The following is a 25,235-nucleotide window of genomic DNA, read 5'->3' on the forward strand; positions in this document are numbered from 1 at the left end:
GGCACCGCTCCGTTCACCCGGTATAGGCTCCGGTGTCTGCGCTCCCTCTGCTGTACTGAAGTGATTTCTTGTATGAGGAGTGTCCCTTGCTGCAGCGCTGTCCAATCGCAGCGCACAGCTCATAGCCAGGCTATGTAGTGAAAGGTCCTCTTTAAGCTAAACGTCGTTTCGGCGCATTACCGGATCCGACGTTTAGCTTTTTCTGAATGGTTACCATGGCTTCCAGGACGCTAAAGTCCTGTTTGCCATGGTAAAGTGTAGTGGGGAGCGGGGAAGCAGTATACTTACCGTCCGTGCGGCTCCCGGGGCGCTTCAGAGTGACGTCAGGGCGCCCCACGCTCATGGATGACGTGTCGCATGTCGCAAAACACATACGGACGTCTGAATGGAGCCTTACAGGGGGGTGATCAATGACAGGGGGGTGATCACCCTAAATAGACTCCCTGATCACCCCCCTGTCTTTGATCACCCCCCTGTAAGACTCCATTCAGACGTCCGTATGTGTTTTGCGGATCCGCGGATCCAGGAATCCGCAAAACACATACGGACGTCTGAATGGAGCCATATAGACTCCCTGATCACCCCCTGTAAGGCTCCATTCAGACGTCCGTATGTGTTTTGCGGATCCACAAAACACGGACACCGGCAATGTGCTTTCCGCATTTTGCGGATCCGCACATTGCCAGAACTATATAGAAAATGCCTTTTCTTGTCCGCAATTCCGGACAAGAATAGGACATGTTCTATAGGCTCTACAAAAAACGCAGTGTTCGCCCGATCAGGCCTGATCTTGTGCGCACACTTGCGTTCAGTCCGCCCCACCGCAGTGACAGAATATATATTTTTTTTCTGATCACTGCAAAAACACCGTAAAATCGCTGCGGCGCTATAAAGATCACTTTTGAGGGGCATGGCAAGTTCATAGAAGATTATTATTATTTTTTTTTGCACAAGTTAGCGGAAATTGATTTTATTTTTATTTTTTTTCTTACAAAGTCTCATATTCCACTAACTTGTGACAAAAAATAAAATCTCACATGAACTCGCCATACCCCTCACGGAATCCAAATGCATAAAATTTTTTAGACATTTATATTCCAGACTTCTTCTCACGCTTTAGCGCCCCTAAAATGCCAGGGCAGTATAAATACCCCACATGTGACCCCATTTTGGAAAGAAGACACCCCAAGGTATTTCGTGAGGGGCATGGCGAGTTCATGTAAAATTTTATTTTTTGTCACAAGTTAGTGGAATATGAGACTTTGTAAGAGGAAAAAAAAAAATATAAAAAATAAATTTTCCGCTAACTTGTGCCAAAAAAATAAAAAATTCTAGGAACTCGCCATGCCCCTCACGGAATACCTTGGGGTGTCTTCTTTCCAAAATGGGGTCACTTGTGGGGTATTTATTCTGCCCTGGCATTTTAGGGGACCTAAAGTGTGAGAAGTAGTCTGGAATCCAAATGCATAAAAAATGCCCTGTGAAATCGTAAAGATTCTCATTGGAATTTGGGCCCCTTTGCGCACCTAGGCTGCAAAAAAGTGTCACACATGTGGTATCGCCGTACTCAGGAGAAGTAGGGCAATGTGTTTTGGGGTGTATTTTTACATATACCCATACTGTGTGTAAGAAATATCTCTGTAAATGACAACTTTTTAAAAAAATTTATACAAAGTTGTCAATTTACAGAGATATTTCTCTCACCCAGCATGGGTATATGTAAAAATACACCCCAAAACACATTGCCCTACTTCTCCTGAGTACGGCGATACCACGTGTGACACTTTTTCGCAGCCTAGGTGCGTAAAGGGGCCAAAAGTCCAACGAGTACCTTTAGGCTTTACAGGGTTGCTCACAATTTAGCCCCGCCCAAAATGCCAGAACAATAAACACACCCCACAAATGACCCCATTTTGGAAAGTAGACACCCCAAGGTATTCGCTGAGGGGCATATTGAGTCCATGAAAGATTGAACTTTTTGTCACAAGTTAGCGGAAAGGGAGACTGAGAAAAAAATAAAAATAAAAATAAAATTTCCGCTAACTTGTGCCAAAAAAATTTTTTTATATGAACTCGCCATGCCCCTCACGGAATACCTTGGGGTGTCTTCTTTACAAAATGGGGTCACTTGTGGGGTATTTATACTGCCCTGGCATTTTAGGGGCCCTAAAGCGTGAGAAGTCTGGAGTCCAAATGCCTAAAAATGCCCTCCTAAAAGGTGGGTGAGAGAAATATCTCTGTAAAATGACAACTTTGTATAAAAAAAAAGGGAAAAGTTGTCTTTTACAGAGATATTTATCTCACCCAGCATGGGTATATGTAAAAAGACACCCCAAAACACATTGCCCTACTTCTCCTGAGTACGGCGATACCACATGTGACACTTTTTTGCAGCCTAGGTGCGCAAAGGGGCCCAAATTCCAAAGAGTACTTTTAGGATTTCACAGGGCATTTTTTACGCATTTGGATTCCAAACTACTTCTCACGCTTTAGGTCCCCTAAAATACCGGGCAGTATAAATACCCCACAAGTAACCCCATTTTGGAAAGAAGACACACCAAGGTATTCCGTGAGGGGTATGGTGAGTTCATGTAAAATTTTATTTTTTGTCACAAGTTAGTGGAATATGAGACTTTGTAAGAAAAAAATTAAAAATTAAAAAAATTAAATCATTTTCCGCTAACTTGTGACAAAAAATAAAAACTTCCATGAACTTACTATGCCCATCAGCGAATACCTTAGGGTGTCTACTTTCCGAAATGGGGTCATTTGTGGGGTATTTCTACTGTCTGGACATTGTAGAACCTCAGGAAACATGACAGGTGCTCAGAAAGTCAGAGCCGATTCAAAATGCGGAAATTCACATTTTTGTACCATAGTTTGTAAACGCTATAACTTTTGCGCAAACCAATAAATATACACTTATTGCATTTTTTTATCAAAGGCATGTAGAACAATAAATTTTGAGAAAAATTTATATAGAAATGTAGTTTTTTAGAAAAATTTTACAACAGAAAGTGAAAAATGTCATTTTTTGCAAAAATTTCGGTCAATTTCGATTAATAACAAAAAAAGTTAAAATGTCAGCAGCAATGAAATACCACCAAATGAAAGCTCTATTAGTGAGAAGAAAAGGAGGTAAAATTCATTTGGGTGGTAAGTTGGATGACCGAGCAATAAACCGTGAAAGTAGTGTAGTGCAGAATTGTAAAAAGTGGTCTGGTCATTAAGGGGGTTTAAGCTAGGGGAGCTGAGGTGGTTAAAGGGCTTCTGTCACCCCACTAAAGTCATTATTATTTTTTTTGGCTACTTAAATTCCTTATACTGCGATACATCAATATATAATGCTCTTACTGATTTTCGTGCTGTAGTTTCTTCAAAAAAAGGACTTTTATAATATGTAAATTACCTCTCTACCAGCAAGTAGGGCGGCTACTTGCTGGTAGCAGCCGCATCCTCCTTTCATAATGACGCCCCCTCCTCATGTTGATTGACAGGGCCAGCGAACGCGCTCGTCCTCTGACTGGCCCTGTCTGCGTTCAAAATTTCGCGCCTGCGCCGTACCGGTCTTCAGTCGGCGCAGGCGCACTGAGAGGAGGACGGTCGCTCCATCCTCAATGCGCCTGCGCCGATGACGTCACATCTACACGCGGCGCAGGCGCACTGAGGAAGGAGCGGCCGAGCGAGCGTCAACCTATCAGTGCGCCTGCGCCGACTGAAGACCGGTACGGCGAAGACGCGAGATTTAAAACGCAGACAGGGCCAGTCAGAGGAGGAGCTCGTTCGCTGGCCCTGTCAATCAACATGAGGAGCGGGTGTCATTATGAAAGGAGGATGCGGCTGCTACCAGCAAGTAGCCGCCCTACTTGCTTGTAGAGAGGTAATTTACATATTATAAAAGTTAGTTTTTTGAAGAAACTACAGAACGAAAATCAGTAAGAGCATTATATATTGATATATCGCAGTATAAGGAATTTAAGTAGCCAAAAAAAAATAATAAATAAACTTTAGTGGGGTGACAGAAGCCCTTTAATTGCCAAAGAGAATAACACTAACCCTAAAATGTTCTTCAATTATATAACTGGTAAAAAATATCAATCTGAAGTTGTCGGCCCTTTACAGAATGATGAGGGGGAAATTGCAGAGAGTGATGAGGAGAAAGCACAGCTATTTGGTAAATATTTTTTTCTCCACTGTATTTACTGAGGAAAATAAACAAGATTAAAATAGAAAAATTGCCGGGACCAGATGACATACATCCCCGTATTGTAAGAGAATTAAGTAATGTCATAGACATACCATTATTTCGGATATTTAAGGACTCCACAGGATTGGTGTTAGCAAATGTGTTACCAATATTCAAAAAAGGGACAAAAACAGAGCCTGGAAACTATAGGCCGGCAAGTTGAAAATCTGTCGTGGATAAACTGTTTGAAGGTTTTCTTCAGAGAGATGCCATCTTGGAGTACCTCAATGAAAATAAGTAATAACTCATATCATCATGGCTTCAGGAGGGATTGGTCATGTCAAACTAATTTAATCAGTTTCTATGAGGCGGTAAGTTCTAGACTTCACCGCAGTGAGTCAATGGATGTCATATATCTTGACTTCTCCAAAGCATTTGATAGTGTGCCACATAAAAGGTTAGTATATAAAAGAAGAATGCATGGACTGGGAGAAAATGTGTGTGATAGAAAACAGAGGGTGGTTATTAATGGTACAAACTCAGATTGGGTCCATAGGGGTACCATAGGGCCCTATTCTCCAACATATTTATTAATGATCTTTTAGAGGGGCTGCACAGTAAAATATACATTTTTACACTAAACTGTGTAAAGTAATTAACATGGAAGAGGACAGTATACTGCTACAGTTTGATCTGGCTATGTTGGAGGCTTGGGCAGAGAAGCAGAGAAGTGGCAGATGAGGTTAAATACTGACAAATGTAAGATTATGCACATTGGAAGGAATAATGCAAGTCACCCGTACATACTAAATGGTAAAACACTGGATAACACTGACATGGAAAAGGACTTGGGAATTTTAGTGGGCAGCAAACTAAACTGTAGAAACCAGTGTCAAGCAGCTGCTGCTAAGGCAAATAAAATAATGGGTTGCATCAAAAGGGGCATAGTTGCACGTGATGAGAACATAGTCCTGCCACTTTACAAATCACTAGTCAGACCACACATGGAGAACTGTGTACACTTCTGCGCTCCTGTGAACAAGGCAGACATAGCAAAGCTGGATAGGGTACAGAGGAGGGCAACTAAAGTAATAACTGGAATAGGTGAACAACAATACCCAGAAAGATTATCAAAATAAGGGTGGGTTCACATTAGCGTCCCTAATTCCATTATATAGTGTTCTGTAATGCATAACGGAACAAAGCAGAACTGCCATTTGTGCTCGTAGAAATGTATTAGGATTTAAAAAGTGTTCCATTTTGCATTCTATCCTTAAATTCTGTTATAACTGGACACTATAACGCAATTAGGGACGCTGATGCGACGGAACCACCCTTAGAGTTATTCAGTTTAGAAAAAAAAGACAACTGAGGGGAGATCTAATAACCATGTATAAATAATCTTCCCTCATCTATTTATCCCCAGGACTGTGACGAGGGGACATCCTCTGCGTCTGGAGGAAAGAAGGTTTGTACACAAACATAGAAGAGGATTCTTTACGGTAAGAGCAGTGAGACTATGGAACTTTCTGCCTGAGGAGGTGGTGATGGTGAGTTCACTAAAAGAGTGTGCATATAGAGACTTCAGAAAGAATATGCGGCACTCACCGCAATCTTCACAAGGTAATACTCTTTATTGGTCCTTCATACAGGACGGGTAGGTAGGGTGCTGGGGCGGACAGGCTTCTGCAGATGGATGGCGGCTACGGCCGTTTCGCGCTATGAATTGCGCTTCTTCAGGCAGCACTAATCGTCAGAGCGCAACCTTGCGCCATATATACGCGACGCTCCACAGCCGGCATCATGTGCAGCAGCTGTGCGCCGCCAGTGAATGACGAAAACACATGACAGGGGAAGCAAAACAAATCACATAAACAAATTTAAAAAACAAACAGACAAAGGTTGGATAGGTCGTGCTAGCATGGCAGCTATTCCATATGCAGCAATCATTGATATAAACAACAATATTGTATGGTGTAGTGTTAAGAGGGAAAACAAGGCAAAGAGGGGTTAATCTCTTAAAGGGACCTAGGGTTCATTTAGAGAAAGCTGGCTCACGCCTGCAAATAGGCTATTTGACATCCCGCTCTTAAAGGAACACGGACATGTCGTTCCTATCGTTCAGTCCTGCCGCACCAGTGGCTTCGGTAAGAAGGATCCACCTTGCTTCCCTCTGCAGGAGCAGCCGGTGACGATCCCCTCCCCTAGGGATGGATCGGACCTGTTCCACTCCCGCAAAGGAAAGACAACGCGGACGGCCACCATGTGCGGCCCTGACATGTTCAATCAGGCGGGGACATCCTCTACCTGAACGAATGGAACCGACATGTTCCCGTATTCGCTCAAATAGCGGGCGAATCGTTTTGCCGATATAGTATCTATTGCATGGACAAAAAACGACGTACACAACGTAGGGCGTCCGGCATGTTATAAAATCTCGTACCACATGCTGTACCCCTCCTATTTGTAACCACTTGCCACAGTTATTTAGTGCGTAAAAGGAGCAATGCCCACATTTATGATTGCCTGCGGGTTTTTTGCCGGTGAGCCATGTCTCCGCCTGTGACGTGCGGAATACGCTGTTCACCAATATATCTTTGAGAGTTGCGCATTTTCTAAATGTGACCAGTGGTCGCTGACCGGAGAGGTTGCTTAGAGCCGGGTCCCCCTTAAGGAGATCCCAGTTCTCATATATCACCCGTTTGATGATGTCTGCGGCAGGGCTGTACTTGAATGCAAAAGCAAAACGGGGTCGCTCAATGTTTTTGTCCTTTTCCACCAGCAATGTGTTACGGTCCAGTGTGGCAGCTTTTCGGAGGGCTGCTGAGACTATTCCCGGTGGGTAACCCCGATCCATGAGACGTTTACTAAGCTCATCAGCTTGCCTGTGGAACCCGGAATCGGTGTCATTAATCCTCCTCAATTGTCCGTATGGGACGGCTTTTTTCACCGATGGCGGGTGAAAGCTGGTCTGGTGAAGCATCGAGTTAGTCGCTGTGGGCTTACGGAAGCCCGTGGTGTGTAATACACCATCTCTCACCGTAATGCGCACATCCAGGAAGTCAAGCGACTCACCCCCAAAATTGAGGGTGAACCGCATGTTCATCCTGTTGTGCGCATTGAGATACTCCACAAATCTGCGGCATGACTCCTCGCCGCCCGACCAGACCATGAAAACGTCATCCACATAGCGTAGAAATAAATGCATGAACCGTATGAACTGGTTACCCACCGAGAATATGTAGGTCTCTTCAAATACCGCCAGGTACAGGTTTGCAAATGTGCACGACACGGGCGTGCCCATTGCAGTAGCTAGTACCTGGCGGTACCACTGACCGTCAAACTGGAACACATTGCTGGTGAGAACCAGGTCCAGTGCCTCCATGATAAAGCTATTAAACAAGGACTCTTTGTTACTCCTACTCAGTACTGTGTCAACAGCACGGAGTCCTAATTTGTGAGGGATCCTGGTATATAGACTCTCGACGTCCAAGGACACCAGGCAAAACTTCCTCCGCCACTCGAAATGTTGGAGTGTTCGGAGGAAGTCCCCGGTGTCCTTGAGATACGTCGGAGTCCCCACAAGGAGTGGCCTGAGGAGCCAGTCCACATAGCCAGATAGTGGTTCCGTCACCGACCCAATCCCAGCCACTATAGGGCGACCAGGGGGCTGGGTCAGCGACTTGTGGATTTTCGGTACGAAGTACCAGACGGGGACTTTTGGGTGGGTGGGGATGAGCCGTTTGGCCATGCCTTTGGGAAAGAAACCGGCCCCTATGTACTTCTCAACAAATGCATGAAGTCTAACAAGAATTCCCTGTGTGGGGTCTCCCTTCAATTTGAGGTAAACTGTGCCGTCTCCCAACTGCCTCCCTGCCTCCTCCCTATAATACTCCCTGGTCATCAGAACCACATTCCCTCCCTTGTCGGCCGGCTTGATAATGATATTATCCTGTTGTTTCAACCACAAAAGGGCTCGATACTCTTCCCCAGTAACATTCGGGGGTGCTGCTGGGTAAATCAGCGCACGTATCTCTCTTAGCACCCTTTTGTGAAACAGGTCTATCGCTGAGCCGGCCGGCATGGGAGGAAGGAAGGTGGAACTGATGCCACCGGTATATTTATCAACCTTACTATTACCACTACTATCTGGCGTGTCTGACTCCATATTGGCTAGGAACTGGATAACCTGTATCTCCTCTTCACTGTAGCGACCCTTAAGGTGGAAGTCAGCTTCACTAAAAGAGTTCAAGAGGGGCCTGGATGTATTTCTGGAGTGTAATAATATTACAGGCTATAGCTACTAGAGAGGGGTCGTTGATCCAGGGAGTTATTCTGATTGCCTGATTGGAGTCGGGAAGGAATTTTTTCCCCCTTAAGTGGGGAAAATTGGCTTCTACCTCACAGGTTTTTTTTGCCTTCCTCTGGATCAACTTGCAGGAAAACATCTGTCCATCCAGTTCAGCCCGTCTCACAAACCCTGTCAATTAATCCATCAGGTGCAACGATCAATGCTGATCGCGGCACCTAAAGGGGTTATTTAACACGGTTCGACAGGATCCTTGTCATTGAGGCCGGGTGCCGGCTGTGTGATACAGCCGGCAACCGCTGCCTACATATATATTTAAGGGTTAATTATAATCATTGGTGGCGCGGTGGACCCCCCCCCCCCCCACTATTATGTTTATTGGTGGCACAGTGGCCACAGGGCCCCCCTCCTCCTTATTTGCATTGGTGGCAGTGGCAGCTTCTGATCGAAGCCTCAGCAGTGAAATCATGGGGCTCCGATCGGTTACCATGGCAGCCAAGACGCTACTGAAGCCATCCATGGCTGCCACTGTAAGCTCCCTGCAGCTGTGTGCACAAAGCACAACACAGCAGGGACGGTGTAAAATCCCATTCAACCTAATAGAGCTGTATTAGGGTGATTAGGACAAGGGTTCTAGCCCCATAAGGTGTCTAATAGTTATTAAAAAGTAAACATATTACATATCGCCAAGTCCAACCTAATATCTTCTATGAGGTGAACACCGTAACAGAAAAAAAAATATTTAAAACACGCGAGTCACCATTTTTTAGTCACCTCCTAAAAATCAGCACTGTACTATTATGGGCTGGACGTTGCATAAAATGTGGAATGACAAAAAAAAAAGGCACAATTTTTTTATTTATTTCTTTTTACAGTGTTCACCTAGGGGGGTAGATCAAGTAATCTTTTTATACAGCTGGTTGTTATGGAAGCAACAATACCTAATAGGTCTATTTTATTTATTTCAGTTTTACACAATAAAAAGCATTTAAAAAAAAAAAAAGTTTTTGTGTCTCCACTTTCTGAAAGCCATATTTTTTTTTCTGTTGATAGTCTTGTATACAGGGTTTGTTTTCTGTGGGAAGAGCTGCCTTTTTTTTTTTTTTTACCATTTGTGGGCAAATAAGATTCCTACTGTATTACTTCCTAATATATTTTTATAAAAAATCTCTTGATGAAAGGAAAAGGACACCTATTTTTACTGTAAACTTATTTTTATAAAACATTTTTTACCTTTTTTTTTTTTTTTTACTTCAGGGTCTGACTCCTGATACAATGTATTACAATATATGTTGTTTCGTAATACTTTGAAACTGTCAGTTTCACACTGACAGTGTGATTGTGAGTCCCAATCAGGCTTCCGTACATGGCAGACTCCGAGGCCATCAGCCCACTGTTAACGCAGCGTGCAGGAGCAATGGAGAGGCAGAGAGCCCCCTCCCTCTGTGATCGCCTCTCATATGCCGCAGTCAGCGTTGATCGTGGCATATAAGAGGTTAATCCACCAGCATCGTTGTTTACAGCAGGGGCCCAGTTGTCAGTCCCAGCTAGGTCCCTGCATACATCATCATGATGTAATAGTACGCCAATTTGCGGAAAGTCATTCCCCGGGTTAAACATCCAATGCATGTATTATACTTTGTAGGGCTATAGAAGTCGCAGCCTAATTTACAATCTGATTGCCCACGGAATTGCATGTGAATTAACAATACTCTGGATGTGCAGTGCTATATTTCCTTCAAAATATACGGTAAGTGGTGGGTGAAGTAGCAGAGCTCTTGCTCCCCACATCTCTGTATCTTTATTAATATTATTAGTACTTGTTTTAATTGGAGTCACTAAGGCGCATCTTTTACATACATGCATTTCAAGACCTATACAACAAGGATTTTTTTTTTTATGACATAATATTATGCACTCCCTTTTTTAATGCACAGTATAAATGATTGTGTATCATCAAATAGGGACAATATTGTTCCAATGATATTCTAATTACACCTACAGGGTATATCAGATTTTTTGGGTTTCATCTCACAGGTAATCTCCACAAGCCCTAAAACAGAGTGGATAGAGAAACTACCATAACGTCCAGTCCACCCATAACACATCGTCAGATGCAGAAAATCACGTGGTATAACTGAAGGACTGAACAAGACTGAAAATTTAGGAACAAATCACTTGATATGCCTTTTTTAATGCTCCTACTAAGTACTTGAAGGAAAAATAAGTGGAAAAAAGTATTGGAGTGTGTTTCATCAAATTGAACTGTCAGAATTTTACTTGTACGTACATTCTTACATTATTATGGAAAGTGGCAAAAAAAAAAAAAACTGTTAAAGTACAGTATTTTGCTAATTTGTAGACAAGAAGATTACTTAAGACACCTTTCACCTTTGCCATTTGATCGGCTACTTGTAGACGCCCATCAAGTTCGCGACGTATCTGGGCTGCTTGTTCATCTGCATTATCCAGCTGAAATACAGAAGGCAAAAATTATCATTAAAATTTATAACTTCTCCACTATTGCCACAGTAACAGTACTAAGTTGTAAACATTTTTTCTTAAAGAAGTTCTAGGATGTGTCCACAGCATTTTACAGTGCCAATGGCATTTTAAGAAATCTCATCCATGCAGTGTGAAAAAATCTGCAGCATAAACTGACCTGCGGTGGGGGTTTTAAATCTACAGCATGTCATTTTATGTGAATTAACACCCTTTGCAATGTATAGGGATGAATAGCCAAAATAGCATGGTACTGTGTTAGCCAGAAAAACCTATGTGATCCATGGAAAATCCGCATCAAAACCCATATGTAATACATGTGGATTTGGTCTATTTTGTTGTCGAAATTCTGCTGCAGAAAATTCCCCCTTTCACACGACCGTAATGCCGCAGTGCTGTGTTGTCGACCGTAAACCAGGGTTCCGCAAAACACGGGCACTGCCCATGTGAACTCTGCATTGTAGTGGGGACCCATTGCCTTCAAAGGGTCTACGATCCGCAAGATACTGCATGTCATGGCCCCAGAAGCCCACGAAAACATATGGAAGCACTTCCGAGGGCTTACAGGTCTGTGCCTCCACTCCGTAAAAGATAGGACTATTCGTATCTTGCGGATCGTAGACCCATTGAAGGCAATGTGCAATAGACGTGCCCGCATTTTGCAGACCCACCATTTGCAGTCGGCAACATGGGCACAGCAGCACAACAGTCGTGTGAATGGGGCTTAAAAGTGTTTTGCAGAAATAAACTTGTGTAGCAATGTTGAAGGTATGAACATTGCAAGAAGTATGATGATACCAGATTTAGCATACCGCTGAAAATCGGGAAGATCATCGTTGACTAGCGTTCTTAGGAACACTCATTAGCAATAATCTGCTGGGGTAAAGGTGGTGCTGATTACCCGCTGAACAAGTGAAATGCTCGTTCATCAGGTAGTTGGATCTTTCATGCAGTCAACTAAATCAATGTTTCCCCGCAGCAGATCATGCAGCCTAAACACTCTGCTGCCGGCAAACAATGATTCTGTATGGGGGACAAGTGATGGCATTAGTAAACGCTCGTCCCCATACTAAGGAGGGGATCACTGAATGGAAATGCAGTGGTCTCCACGATTGTCTTGTAAAGGGATCTTTAGTCACATGTCTTCATCTTCACAGCCTGTGTAAGTCATAAAGTAAAAATGCCCCGTTTTTTTACTGAAGGTAGATGCCAACAAAAACATAATTTTATATAAATGTGTGCTTTGTGTACTATAAAAACCTGTCAAAATGTAAACACCATAATGCAGCCCATGGACATGGAGAATGGCAGGCATATTTACTTCAGTGACAATAGGGAAGCGGGGGCCTCCATTAGGACAGTTGGGGGAAGTATACTCATGTATGCTTGCATGTAAAATAAATGACTATATGGCATTTTGCTAAATTAGATTGCAAAGCAGCCAACCCCTTTGAAACTCAACCTAACCCTGGTACTCAATCCTTCTTTTAAGTCAATTAGCATCACTAATATATTTCGAGAATGTGAAATGCCAGAGTGATACTAAAGACAATGATTTAGTCCAGTTTTTATTTGGTTCAACCCTAGTGCCTCGAAGTTTACAAAGTGGCTAGTAGAACTGCATTTAAATGAAAACTTATGCCTTCTACAAGTTCCTCACAAAAAAGTTGGTCTATTCCTCCTGACAGAATTGGTGTAATGAGTGAGGTTCCTAGGCCTCCCTGCCAACATGCCTTTTTTCAATTCTGCCCATAAATCTTCTATGGGATTGTGGTCCGCTTTGTGATGGCAACTTCATTACCTTCATTTTATTGTCCATAAGCCATTTTGACACAATTTTCGAAGTATGCTTGGGGTCATTGTGCATCTTGAAGACGCATTTGCAGCCAAGCTTTAACTTCCTGGCAGACTTCTTTAAGATATTGGTTCAAAATCTCTGCATCATTTTCCTTTCCATAATGCCATCTACTGTATTTTGTTAAGTAGACCAGTGCCTCCAGCAGCAAAACATGCCCTCAACACGATGCTTTATGGTTTGGATGGTGGCTTGTATATATATATATATATGATGTCATTATGGCAAAACTAATCCATCTATTGTTAAGGGAGAAATGTTCTCTGGTCTGATTAAAGGGGTTATCCACGAATTTGATATTGATGACCTATTCTCTAGATAGGTCATCAATATCAAATTTGCGGATGCCCGACTTCCAGCACCCCACTGATCAGCTGTTCGAAAAGGCTGCCGAGCTCACCAGGGCTCAGGTGAGTGCTGAGGTTTCTTCACAGCTTATCAAGCACAGTGCCGTACACTATAGCGGCTGTGCTCGGTATTGAAGCTTAGCCATGTTCAATAGAAAGTGACTAGGCACCTAGGCCTAAGTGCTCATGGAGTGCCTCTAACAGCTGAACAGCGCGGGTCCCGGGAGTCAGACCTCTGCTGATCCAATATTAATGACCTATCCTGTCTGTCACCACCTATTTATGTTTTAGTCTTTTCCTGCGCAGGCGCAAAACACAGTGATGAGGTGCACCTGCATTAGCTTTCCAGCAGTTGCTTGTTGACGTTGGGAGAGGAGACAAAGAGGGGAGGGAGCAGGGCTCCGATTCAGATGGGAGTGGCTGGGCTCAGTTGAGAATAGGCCCCGCTCCCTGGACTCTTTTAGCTTATTTGCATACTGATATAAAGATGGATTTCAGAGGCAATAAAGAACTAAAAAGGAACACAAAAGTATGTCTGGGGATAGGATATATGTGAGCTAGTCTAAAACATTTATTGGTAGTGACAGACTTCCTTTTTGTCACCATGTGCAGATGCAAACTTTAATCTGGGTTTTTCACGGCTGTTTTAGAACAGTGGCATCTTACCTGCTGAGTGGTTTTTCAGGTCATGCCCATATAAGACCCATTTTACTGTTGATGTAGATACTTTTCTCTTTTTTTTTACCAACGTATGTTCATCTCAATGTTTTGTGGACCGCAAAACACTTTAGGTTGTGTGAATATTATTCGGACATTTCACGTTCTTAAAACACAGCAGTGACTAACTGACCTAAGAGAGGGAATGTGTACTAGGATTTAGTGTGGCTAAGGCCTCATGCACACAAACAGATTTTGTTTCCGTGCCCGTTCAGTTTCTTTGGGGGATAGCATGCAGACCAATTCGATTCAATGGGTCCGCAAAAAGTGCAGACAGCACACTGTGTGCTGTCCGCATCAGTATGTCAGTTCCATAGCCCCGCAAAAAAAAAAATAGAACATGTCCTATTCTTGTCCGTTTTAGGCATTGTAACAATGGATCCGCAAAAAAACAAACAAAAAAGAAAAACGGATGGCATACACATACGGTCGAGTGCATGTAGCCTAAGGTGTATATAAACCTATGTCTGCACTGCTCTCACTGCTGTCAGCAGATTTGAGTACTTACCTTTGCTGGCAGACTAAATTTAATAATCATAGTGACACATCACTAACAAATTGAGTAAAAAAGAAAAAATGCCATGCCATTGAAGAAAACAAGGACTAGCTTCCAGTAAAGCAGAGACAACTGATATTTCTTTCACATGAATTGTGTCAAACATATTATGTAAGAAAGTGTCCAGCATAGCAGATCTAGTATGAAGTATTAGACAAATATGAACGTAATATATTATAAACATTTCCACACATAACCATTATCTTTATAAACTCATCAACATCTATATAGCTTGACTATTCATTTTTCTATGCAACTGTTGCTCTGGAAACATGAAAAGCCTTGTACCTTTAGGCCATTTTCTCACTTTTCATAATAGGTTTATGGATGTATACATTGTGTATGTATTGGAGCAATACTATTCATAGGTTGTTTCATAACTGTATTTGGCATGAGACTGGTATGCGTTTTGTGAACGTCAAAAGAAAGCCACATGAAAATAGCTATGACAAAAATAAATAAATACAAGAACAGGCTAAAATAGCCTTTAAACGTCACGAAAATCACAAATTGCATGTAAATAACCTTATACTATATATCACAGTAAGATCAAGTAATGTTATCTGACTAGACAATACCAATGATACATAACATGTAATGGATTACAAAACAAACTAATCCAATTCAGAAATAATACTTAAAAATCCAAGCCAAATGTATATAAACTACAAAATTCTCAGATTAGAACACACGCTTGCATAAACAAAATGTTTGCATGCACAAGTCTATAAAAAAAAAAAAAAAAAAAGGTTCAATAAAAAGGAGGAGAAATTTTAAAGGGGTTGTTCATTTCTTTTTTCAATCTGCAGCCAGCTAGCGGGACATGCAGAGGCAGGCACCAGGTCAGTATGGATTTCTCCAAAATGTCCGCAGCAGATTTAAAAAAATAAATAAATAAATAAATGGACACGGATGAATGCTTTTAATGCAAAACAATAGAGAACTCCTGAAAACCACTTGTATGCTTTAAGTGCAGTATTTTATTGCATAGGCTGTTTTCCAGTTCACAAAATGTTTTTCGGCGTATAGCCTTCCTCAGAATACTGCCGCTTGTGCTGGTATATGTATTTTGGCACCAAAATACAGGGCAGCAGCCTACATCCCACAAGCGCACTCCAGGCCACTGAGCCCCCAAACCTCGGACCTTAGTCCATTTTACTATACCAGCACAAGCAGCTCATCCAGTATTCTGAGGAAGGCTATACGCCGAAAAACGTTTTGTGAACTGGAAAACACCCTATGCAATAAAATACTGCACTTAAAGGGAACCTGTCACCGGGATTTTGTGTATAGAGCTGAGGACATGTGTTGCTAGATGGCCGCTAGCACATCCACAATATCCCGACTCCTCTCACGTACAGGACTCATCTCAGGTTAATTTGCATATGTATCAAATCGTTTTTTTTGCACAATAAAAGCACACAGAGCTATGGGGACTGGGTATTGGGATGTGCTAGCGGCCATCTAGCAACCCATGTCCTCAGCTCTATACACAAAATCCCGGTGACAGGTTCCCTTTAAAGCATACAAGTGGTTTTCAGGAGTTTTTTTTCTCTATATTGCAACTCGGCCTGGGAACCGTCTCCTGACACCCACTAATAATTCCCCACCCAGAGTGTGATCCAACAACTCACTATTTAATGCAAAACAGACACCACTAAACTTCTTCAAGTCTATATGAAAAGGAGTTTGTATTTTTTTTTTTTTTTTTTTTTTTGGGGGGGGGGGGTTTGTTTGGATATGTTGTTTTTTTTAACAGGTTTCTATGAATATATATACACAGATGCAGTTGAGTTAAGGCTACTTTCACACTGGTGTTTCTGGGTCCGCTTGTGAGATCCGTTTCAGGGCTCTCACAAGCGGCCCAAAACGGATCAGTTTAGGGTACTTTCACACTGCCGTTTCTGTGTCCGCCTGTGAGATCGGTTTCAAGGCTCTCACAAGCGGCCCAAAACGGATCAGTTCAGCCCCAATGCATTCTGAATGGATAAGGATCCGCTCAGAATGCATCAGTTTGCCTGCGTTCAGCCTCCATTCCGCTCTGGAGGCGGACACCAAAACGCTGCCTTTGTTTTTTGTTCATGGTAATGCAAACGGATCCGTTCTGAACGGATACAAGCGTTTGCATTATAGGTGCAGATCCGTCTGTGCAGACGGATCCGCACCTAAACGCAGGTGTGAAAGTAGCCTTAGCCCCAATGCATTCTGAATGGATAAGGATCCATTCAGAATGCATCAGTTTGCCTCCGTTCAGCCTACATTCCGCTCTGGAGGCGGACACCAAAACGCTGCCTGCAGCATTTTGATGTGCGCCTGGCGATGCGGAGCCAAACGGATCTGTCCTGACTTACAATGTAAGTCAATGGGGACAGATCCGTTTTCACTGACACAATATGGTGCAATTGAAAACGGATGCGCCTCCCATTGACTTTCAGTGTAAGTCAAAATGGATCCGTTTGCATTATCATGAACAAAAAAAATTTTTTTTATTTTTTTGTTCATGGTAATGCAAACGGATCCGTTCTGAACGGATACAATAGTTTGCATTATAGGTGCGGATCCGTCTGTGCAGATACAAGACGGATCCGCACCTAACGCAGGTGTGAAAGTAGCCTAAACTTGTAGTAGCCTAAACTAAACCACAAAAAGGTTAAAGGGAGTCTGTCACCAGCATTTCACTTTTTTAACCCTTCCCACAGCTCCCTTGCATGCTTACTAGGGGTGCACCGAAATTCCGGCGGCCGAAAATATCGGCCGAAAATGGGCCTAATCCATTTCGGCCGATATTGGTACATATCGGCAGAAAATATGGGGTTTGGGATTTGTGGGATTTGTCACCCGCGCCGGGCGGGCAGTTTACTTTAAGTCACTGCATCTTTATTTTACCTTACAATCGTGACGCTCCAGTAACAACTCTGCAGGCAGAGCGGAGGACGGCGTAACGTCACTTACTCACGTGACGCGCCTGCTCCGCCTCCATCATTCATAAAGTGGGCGGAGCAGGTGCGTCACGTGAGTAAGTGACGTTACGCCGCCCTCCGCTCTGCCTGCAGAGTTGTTACTGGAGCGTCACGATTGTAAGGTAAAATAAAGATGCAGTGAGTGATTAGTCTGCTGTGAGCAGCAGGGCCGGGGCTGTTATGGGTAGGGGGATCGGTCTATGGCACTGCTATGGGGAGGGGGGATCTGTGCACTGTTATGGGGAAAGGGATCTGTGCACTGTTATGGGGAAAGGGATCTGTGCACTGTTATGTCCATAACAGTGCACATATCCCCCCCTCCATAACAGCGCCACCCACAGATGAATTTCATTCATGAAAAATAATTATTAATAAAATTTAAAAAAAAGTATTTTAAAAGTATTTGGGCAAAAAGGCAGTTTCGGTTTTCGGTCAAGGGCATCCTGAATTTTCGGTTTCGGACCAGAATTTTCATTTCGGTGCACCCCTAATGCTTACAGTTAATAAAAACGTTACCTCTGGCATCAATCCTGGACTTATAGAACCCTCAAAAACGATCTTTAGAAGATATGCAAATGAGGGCTCGCAAGTGCCCAGGGGCGGCGTTACACTCTTAGGTGCCCTGCTTGCTCAGCCTTCTCATTGCGTCCCCCCGCCCCTTCCTACCCTCTGCCCGCCCATCCTTTCCCTCTGACCGCCTTTGTACCAACTTGTTATTCTGCCGATATCCCGCGCCTGTGCACTCATTCCTTTGGCCGGCGCATGCGCACTGCGATGCCCATTCCTTGTACGGCATCACAGTAACTATTGCGCATGCGCCGGCTAACGACGCCAATGGACCACCTCCTTTGTTGTGTTTTCGCGTCGTTAGCCGGCGCATGCGCAATAGTTACTGTGATGCCGTACTAGGAATGGGCATCGCAGTGCGCATGCGCCGGCCAAAGGAATGAGTGCGCAGGCGCGGGATATTTTTGATAATATAATAATAATATGAAATAATATTGTAAGAAAATAGGTACTTAAGCTGATATTTTTAAAAACAAAAAGGATATTTTTAGTGAAATTTTAAACATTTTTAGTGAATGTAATTAGTAAATAATAATGTTCATTCATTTTTATTAAAACACGTTGTTGATTTGTGGCATCTCGAGTTACAAAGTAAGTTACTTTTTTTACAGGCACATCTTTTTGTTTTACATTGTATTTTGTATTGTTCACAAGAACACTTCTTAAATCCTTGACCTCCAAATAAGGATAATTTTCCTGCAATCTCACGCAGACTTAGGTTAGTTCGGGGAACTGTTTCGGTAAATCCATTTTCATCATTTCCCTTAGGGATTTGATCAAATCTCCATTTTCATCATTTCCCTGCGACATTATAAATATATATATATATATATATATATATATATATATATATATATATATATATATATATATATATATATAAATATATATCTATATATATATATACACACACATAATATTATTTCATGCATGTGCCATTTTAAAGAGGCATGATATCATTATTATAAACCATCACTTTATGACTGGTTGGTGTATGACCTCCCGCAATGATCCTGAAATCAATTGGGCCAAAACACTGATTTAATGCTGTGCTCTATCCCCCCCCCTCCCCCCCCAGTTTTTTTCTTCACATTGGCTCCTTGGCCATCAGTATGCAGGGGATCTTGAGCATAGGTAAGGCTGCAGTCTCCGCCTAGCCAGGTAGTCAAGAGCATCGCAGTGCAGGGAAAACTTAAAGGGGATGCAGCATTAAATCAGAGCTGTAGTTCCTTCATTATCAGGATCAGTGGGGGAGGGCAGGGGTCACAAAGGTTAAATCCTCATCTATCATAAACTCGGCAAAGAATAGCAATATGCCATTACTTTACCAGATGGGAACAGCCCTAAGCAAAACCACCTTAATAAAAGGGGTTGTCCAACATAACAAAAAATTTGAGACAACCTCTAAGGCCCCTTTCACACGGGCGAGTATTCCGCGCGGATGCGATGCGGTGAGGTGAACGCATTGCACCCGCACTGAATACCGACCCATTCATTTCTATGGGGCTGTGCACACGAGCGGTGATTTTCACGCATCACTTATGCGTTGAGTGAAAATCGCAGCATGCTCTATATTCTGCGTTTTTCTCGCAACGCAGGCCCCATAGAAGTGAATGGGGTTGCGTGAAAATCGCAAGCATCCGCAAGCAAGTGCGGATGCGGTGCGATTTTCACGCATGGTTGCTAGGTGACAGTCTATTCATTGTATTATTTTCCCTTATAACATGGTTATAAGGGAAAATAATAGCATTCTGAATACATAATGCATAGTAAAACAACGCTGGAGGGGTTAAAAAATAAATAAAAAATTAACTCACCTTCTCCTCTTGTTTGCGTAGTTCCCGGTCTTTACTTCTTTAATGATGAGTTGTGGGCTAAAGGACCTTTAGTGATGGACCATGTGATTGGAGCATGTGATCTGACGTCACCAAAGGTCCTTTAGCCCACAACTCATCATTAAAGAAGTAAAGACCGGGAACTACGCGAACAAGAGGAGAAGGTGAGTTAATTTTTTTATTTTTTTTTAACCCTCAATTGATCACCTACTAAGCATTCTGTATTCAGAATGCTATTATTTTCCCTTATAACCATGTTATAAGGGAAAATAATACAATCTACAGAACACCGATCCCAAGCTCGAACTTCTGTGAAGAAGTTCGGGTTTGGGTACCAAACATGCACGATTTTTCTCACGCGTGTGCAAAACGCATTACAATGTTTTGCACTCGCGTGGAAAAATCGCGGGTGTTCCCGCAACGCCCGTGTGAAAGAGGCCTAAGGGTCCATTAACAGGACCGTAAGTGTTTTGTGGTCTGCAAATTGTGGATCTGCAATACATGGGTACCGGCCGTGTTCGTTAAACAGCCAGCCCTATGATAGAAATGCCAATTCTTGATCGCGAATGCAGACAAAAATAGGACATGCTCTATCTTTTTTGCAGAGCCGCAGAACGAAACTGCACCCATTCCGCAAATTTGCTGAACAGGTGCGGACCCAGAAATACAGTCACATGAATGGACCCTAAATGTGTTAAAAAAAATAAATAAATGCTCATCCCTTACTCCAGTGTCATCCTCTGTGGCACTGGTCCTGTACTACTGCTTCTGTTTGCTTTTAAACATGAGTGGTGACCGCCAGTCTGCAGCTGAGGACAATGATTGGCGCAGCAGTGATGTGCCTGGATTCTGCACCTCACCATTCCATCCAATCACTATTCTCCACTGTAGATCAATTTTGGACAGTGATCGGCGGCAGTGATCACGTCCTGTATCTGTACACCATTGCTGTTTGAAAACAAACAGAAGCATGAGTAGCAGACCAGCGCTGCAGGAAACGGAACAAGATATACAAGGTTTTATTTTTCGGCATTTTACGGGTTGTCAGAGATTATTTATCTTGATTAAGTCCTTTAATGCTCTGATCCCCTGGTATGGTGTTCTTTTAAAAGTAATAAGCTATCAAACTTAAATATATATTGCAGCCTCAAACTGTTTGTTTATGTTTTAGGGGTGTTTAGCCAGACCTGCAAAAAGAAGCATACACATCTGCTCCCTGCTGCTGGGTCCTGGCTCCTTCACTCACCTGCCATCACTCCTTCCCTCAGGGTCCACACTGTGAACATCCGCTTTGACAACACTGCAGTCAATGACTGGCCACAGTGGTGATCTGCCCCCTTTTCATCACACGGCCAATTGACATAACTAAAAGTGGTAGGTCACCGCTGTGGCCAATCAGTGGCTGCGGTGGCGTCAATGTGGTTGTTGACAATGGCGGAACCGAGGAAAACAGAGCTGGGAGAGGAGCCAGGAACGAAAGGCGGGAAGCAAGTAAGCAAAATTCCCTTTGCAGGTCTTCCAAGGTAGAGAGATCTGCCTAAAAACACGCAAAAGGTGAACAACCCCTTTAAAAGAGAAGCATGAACAAACCTTACCTGGCAGGCATTGTACAATAACTGGTGCTCCAATTTTTTTATTCCTAATATCTGTTGAAACATTTCATAAAGTTGTTCTTTGCTAAGTATAAGTTCTGATACAGCACTAAGAGCCATCCTGTTCGGCTGTTTGCGTAGATCTTCCTCCCCTCTATAAATGGCATCATATTTAGCAATCCATGAACTTAAAACCGTTTCTTTGCTTAGCCCATCAATCTCTGGTAAACTTCGAACTCTTTTTTCAATGTTCTTTTTAAATACTTCCCGAAAGTCATTTGAAGAGCAGCCTCCATTGTTCACCATTCTGGCGACTCGATCACTTTTCAAGAACACCTGTTGCACAGTAGTAAATAAAGGTCAGTTGTAGAAGCACATTTCACACCATGATCTCATCACTTCCTTGACACCCTTGCTTGACTCAATACACAGTTTTATGGTGTGTGACCCCTTGCAGATCACCCAAACCACTGTGAATTATCATTAAGCCTATAGAAAAAGATACATTAAATACAAATTCACACACATTAAAAATAAACTATGTATAGGATAAAAAATACAGTAAAAACTGTAGATAGGTCCGATGGACCATATAGGGCACTCAATTGTAATGATATTCTAGTTAATGCAGTATCAGCCTTTGCCCCTATATTGCATCAGAGAGCTACCGACCTGTATACAAATCTGTATATAAGGAGTGGACACACTTAAATGAGGTTTGCTTTCACCATAAATCCTAGTGATGGGCTAATTTAATTATAACCCCATATGTGGTTGAACAGGTACGTAGCCACGGCTTGTATGTCCAAAGAAGTTCATATGTTGTTCATATAATGTTCACAAGTATTCTAAAAATACCATTCATATAATATTAACTCTTCCTTAGAATAACTTTTGTCTGATTGTTCAATATTAGTTATATCCCCTTAGTGACTGCAGTCAATCTTTAAAACGCCCCTGTCCATATATTATAACCACTTGGTGATAATATATGGACAGAGGGGCGTTTTAAAGATTGACTGCAGTCAACCCAGGATTACATATCCATTCACATTGAGTCTCCAGCGAACCTAATATTACCAATTTCACCGCCAGCTTTGTAGCGTGTGCACAAACACAGTGGGACTTGAGCGCGCAAGATACTATAGCACAACGAGGCACACTTTCCAGATCACGTGGGACGAGACGCTGAACTAAGCGGCTGCTGCTATTCCGCCACAATACGAAACAGAGATCGCCGCTGAATCAAGGGTGGTAAAGTAACCAACACTTTTTATAATTAGATATGAACACCTTGTATGTGCTTCATGAATACCGGCAATAAAACGGGAGCGTACATACGATACAGCAGGAGCTGATTATAATTAATATACCCCAATTAGTTTATACTAAGGGGATAAAAATAATATTGAACAATCAGACAAATGTTATTCTAAGGAAGACTCTGAATATTATATAAATGGTATTTTTAGAATATCCTTTGCTTACTTACACTAGAGTTTGCTATGATACATTTTTTTTAATGTAAAATACTGAATTTTAAAAATGTCCAGAATAATGATTAGATATTAAATATCTATACACTTACCTCGTAGTAACTTTTGACAGCATTTATAAAAGCTTCATCAGCCACTATTTGTGTGTCACCTTTAAGGAAAGACTGGAATCTCTCTCGTATTGTCTGTAGCTGCTGCTTGTTAAGCTTCAAAAGAAAAACATAATTGCTCAAGATTAGTAAAATCTTATACCGCCCATAGACAAAGCTATCCCCCACCAATTAATATGCATGTTTGGCTAATCAGGCAAGTTGTTATAAAACAGCACAGGAAGAGTGAAATGATACTTTGCATAAATCAATAGTAGAGGTGAATTTTTTAATATAAGAAACTTTGTAATGAATCTTATCTGGGAAAATGCCTTGTCCTCCAGTTATCAGCTGCATCAGCAACATAATTTAATCTGTAGTGAAGGTAATCGTCTTGGTCACATGACACAGCAGAGGATCAGAACGGAGAGGATTACTCAAATCAGTCACCAATAAGAAAATTACCTTCACTACAGTTTATATCATGTACATTTCTAACTGGTCAGAGAATAAAAATGTTTGTGGTAGTGCTTCCTGACATCCAAATACAGGTCGACTATGTCTTTAACCCCTTAAGGACTCAGGCCTATTTCACCTTAAGGACTTGGCCATTTTTTGCAAATCTGACCAGTGTCACTTTAAGTGCTGATAACTTTAAAACGCTTTGACTTATCCAGGCTATTCTGAGACTGTTTTTTCGTCACATATTGTACTTCATGACACTGGTAAAATGAAGCAAAAAAAAAATCATTTTTATTATAAAAAAAATACAAAATTTACCAAAAAATTGAAAAAAAAAAAAAATTGCAAATTTCCAAGTTTCAATTTCTCTACTTCTATAATACATAGTAATACCTCCAAAAATAGTTATTACTTTACATTCCCCATATGTCTACTTCATGTTTAGATCATTTTGGGAATGATATTTTATTTTTTGGGGATGTTACAAGGCTTAGGCTACTTTCACACTAGCGTTCGGAGCGGATCCGTCTGATGTTTCATCAGACGGATCCGCTCCGATAATGCAGACGTTCGCATCCGTTCAGAACGGATCCGTCTGCATTAAAACTTAGAAAATTTTCTAAGTATGAAAGTAGCCTGAGCAGATCCGTTCAGACTTTACATTGTAAGTCAATGGGGAACGGATCCGCTTGAAGATTGAGCCATATGGTGTCATCTTCAAGCGGATCCGTCCCCATTGACTTACATTGTAAGTCTGGACGGATCCGCTCGCCTCCGCACGGCCAGGCGGACACCCGAACGCTGCAAGCAGCGTTCAGGTGTCCGCTCACTGAGCGGAGCGGAGGCCGAGCGCTGGCAGGCGGATGCATTCTCAGTGGATCCGCCTCCACTGAGAATGCATTGGGGCCAGACGGATGCGTTCGGGGCCGCTCGTGAGCCCCTTCAAACGGAGCGCTCGAGCGGACACCCGAACGCTAGTGTGAAAGTAGTCTTAGAAGTTTAGAAGCAAATCTTGAAATTTTTTAGAAATTTTCAAAAACCCAATTTTTACGGACCAGTTCAGGTCTGAAGTCACTTTGCGAGTCTTACATAATAGAAACCACCCAAAAATTACCCCATTCTAGAAACTACACCCCTCAAGGTATTCAAAACTGATTTTACAAACTTTGTTAACCCTTTAAGTGTTCCACAAGAATTAATGGAAAATAGAGATACAATTTAAAAATTTCCCTTTTTTGGCAGATTCCATTTTAATAATTTTTTTCCAGTTACAAAGCAAGGGTTAACAGCCAAACCAAACTCAATATTTATGGCCCTGATTCTGTAGTTTACAGAAATACCCCATATGTGGTCGTAAACTACTGTACGGGCACACGGCAGGGCGCAGAAGGAAAGGAATGCCATACGGTTTTTGGAAGGCAGATTTTGCTGGACTTTTTTTTTGACACCATGTCCCATTTGAAGCCCCCCTGATACAACCCTAGAGTAGAAACTCCATAAAAGTGACCCCATCTAAGAAACTACACCCCTCAAGGTATTCAAAACTGATTTTACAAACGTCATTAACCCTTTAGGTGTTCCACAAGAGTTATTGGCAAATGGAGATGAAATTTCAGAATTTTAAATTTTTTGGCAAATTTTACATTTTAATCCATTTTTCCCATTGACAAAGCAAGGGTTTAATAGCCAAACAAAACTCAATATTTATGGCCCTGATTCTGTGTGGTCGTAAACTGCTGTACGGGCACACGGCAGGGTGCAG

The 25,235-nt window shown here is 42.3% G+C and overlaps 1 protein-coding gene across 6 annotated transcripts in view; it reads right to left on the reverse strand.

The window, feature by feature from the left end:
• The window catches only part of CADPS2 (calcium dependent secretion activator 2), a 786,809-nt gene that overhangs the window by 653,434 nt on the left and 108,140 nt on the right, over positions 1-25,235 (reverse strand). For all 6 annotated transcript variants that reach the window (XM_040411689.1, XM_040411674.1, XM_040411680.1 and 3 more), the window contains exons 2-4: positions 23,015-23,128; positions 21,430-21,762; positions 10,887-10,967 (exon numbers count right to left, since the gene is read on the reverse strand). In XM_040411689.1, coding sequence (XP_040267623.1) covers positions 10,887-10,967; positions 21,430-21,762; positions 23,015-23,128 — 528 coding nt within the window. The remainder of the gene's footprint in view (positions 1-10,886; positions 10,968-21,429; positions 21,763-23,014; positions 23,129-25,235) is intronic.

The sequence above is a fragment of the Bufo bufo genome, chromosome 1, assembly GCF_905171765.1.
Source record: "Bufo bufo chromosome 1, aBufBuf1.1, whole genome shotgun sequence".
NCBI lineage: Eukaryota > Metazoa > Chordata > Amphibia > Anura > Bufonidae > Bufo > Bufo bufo.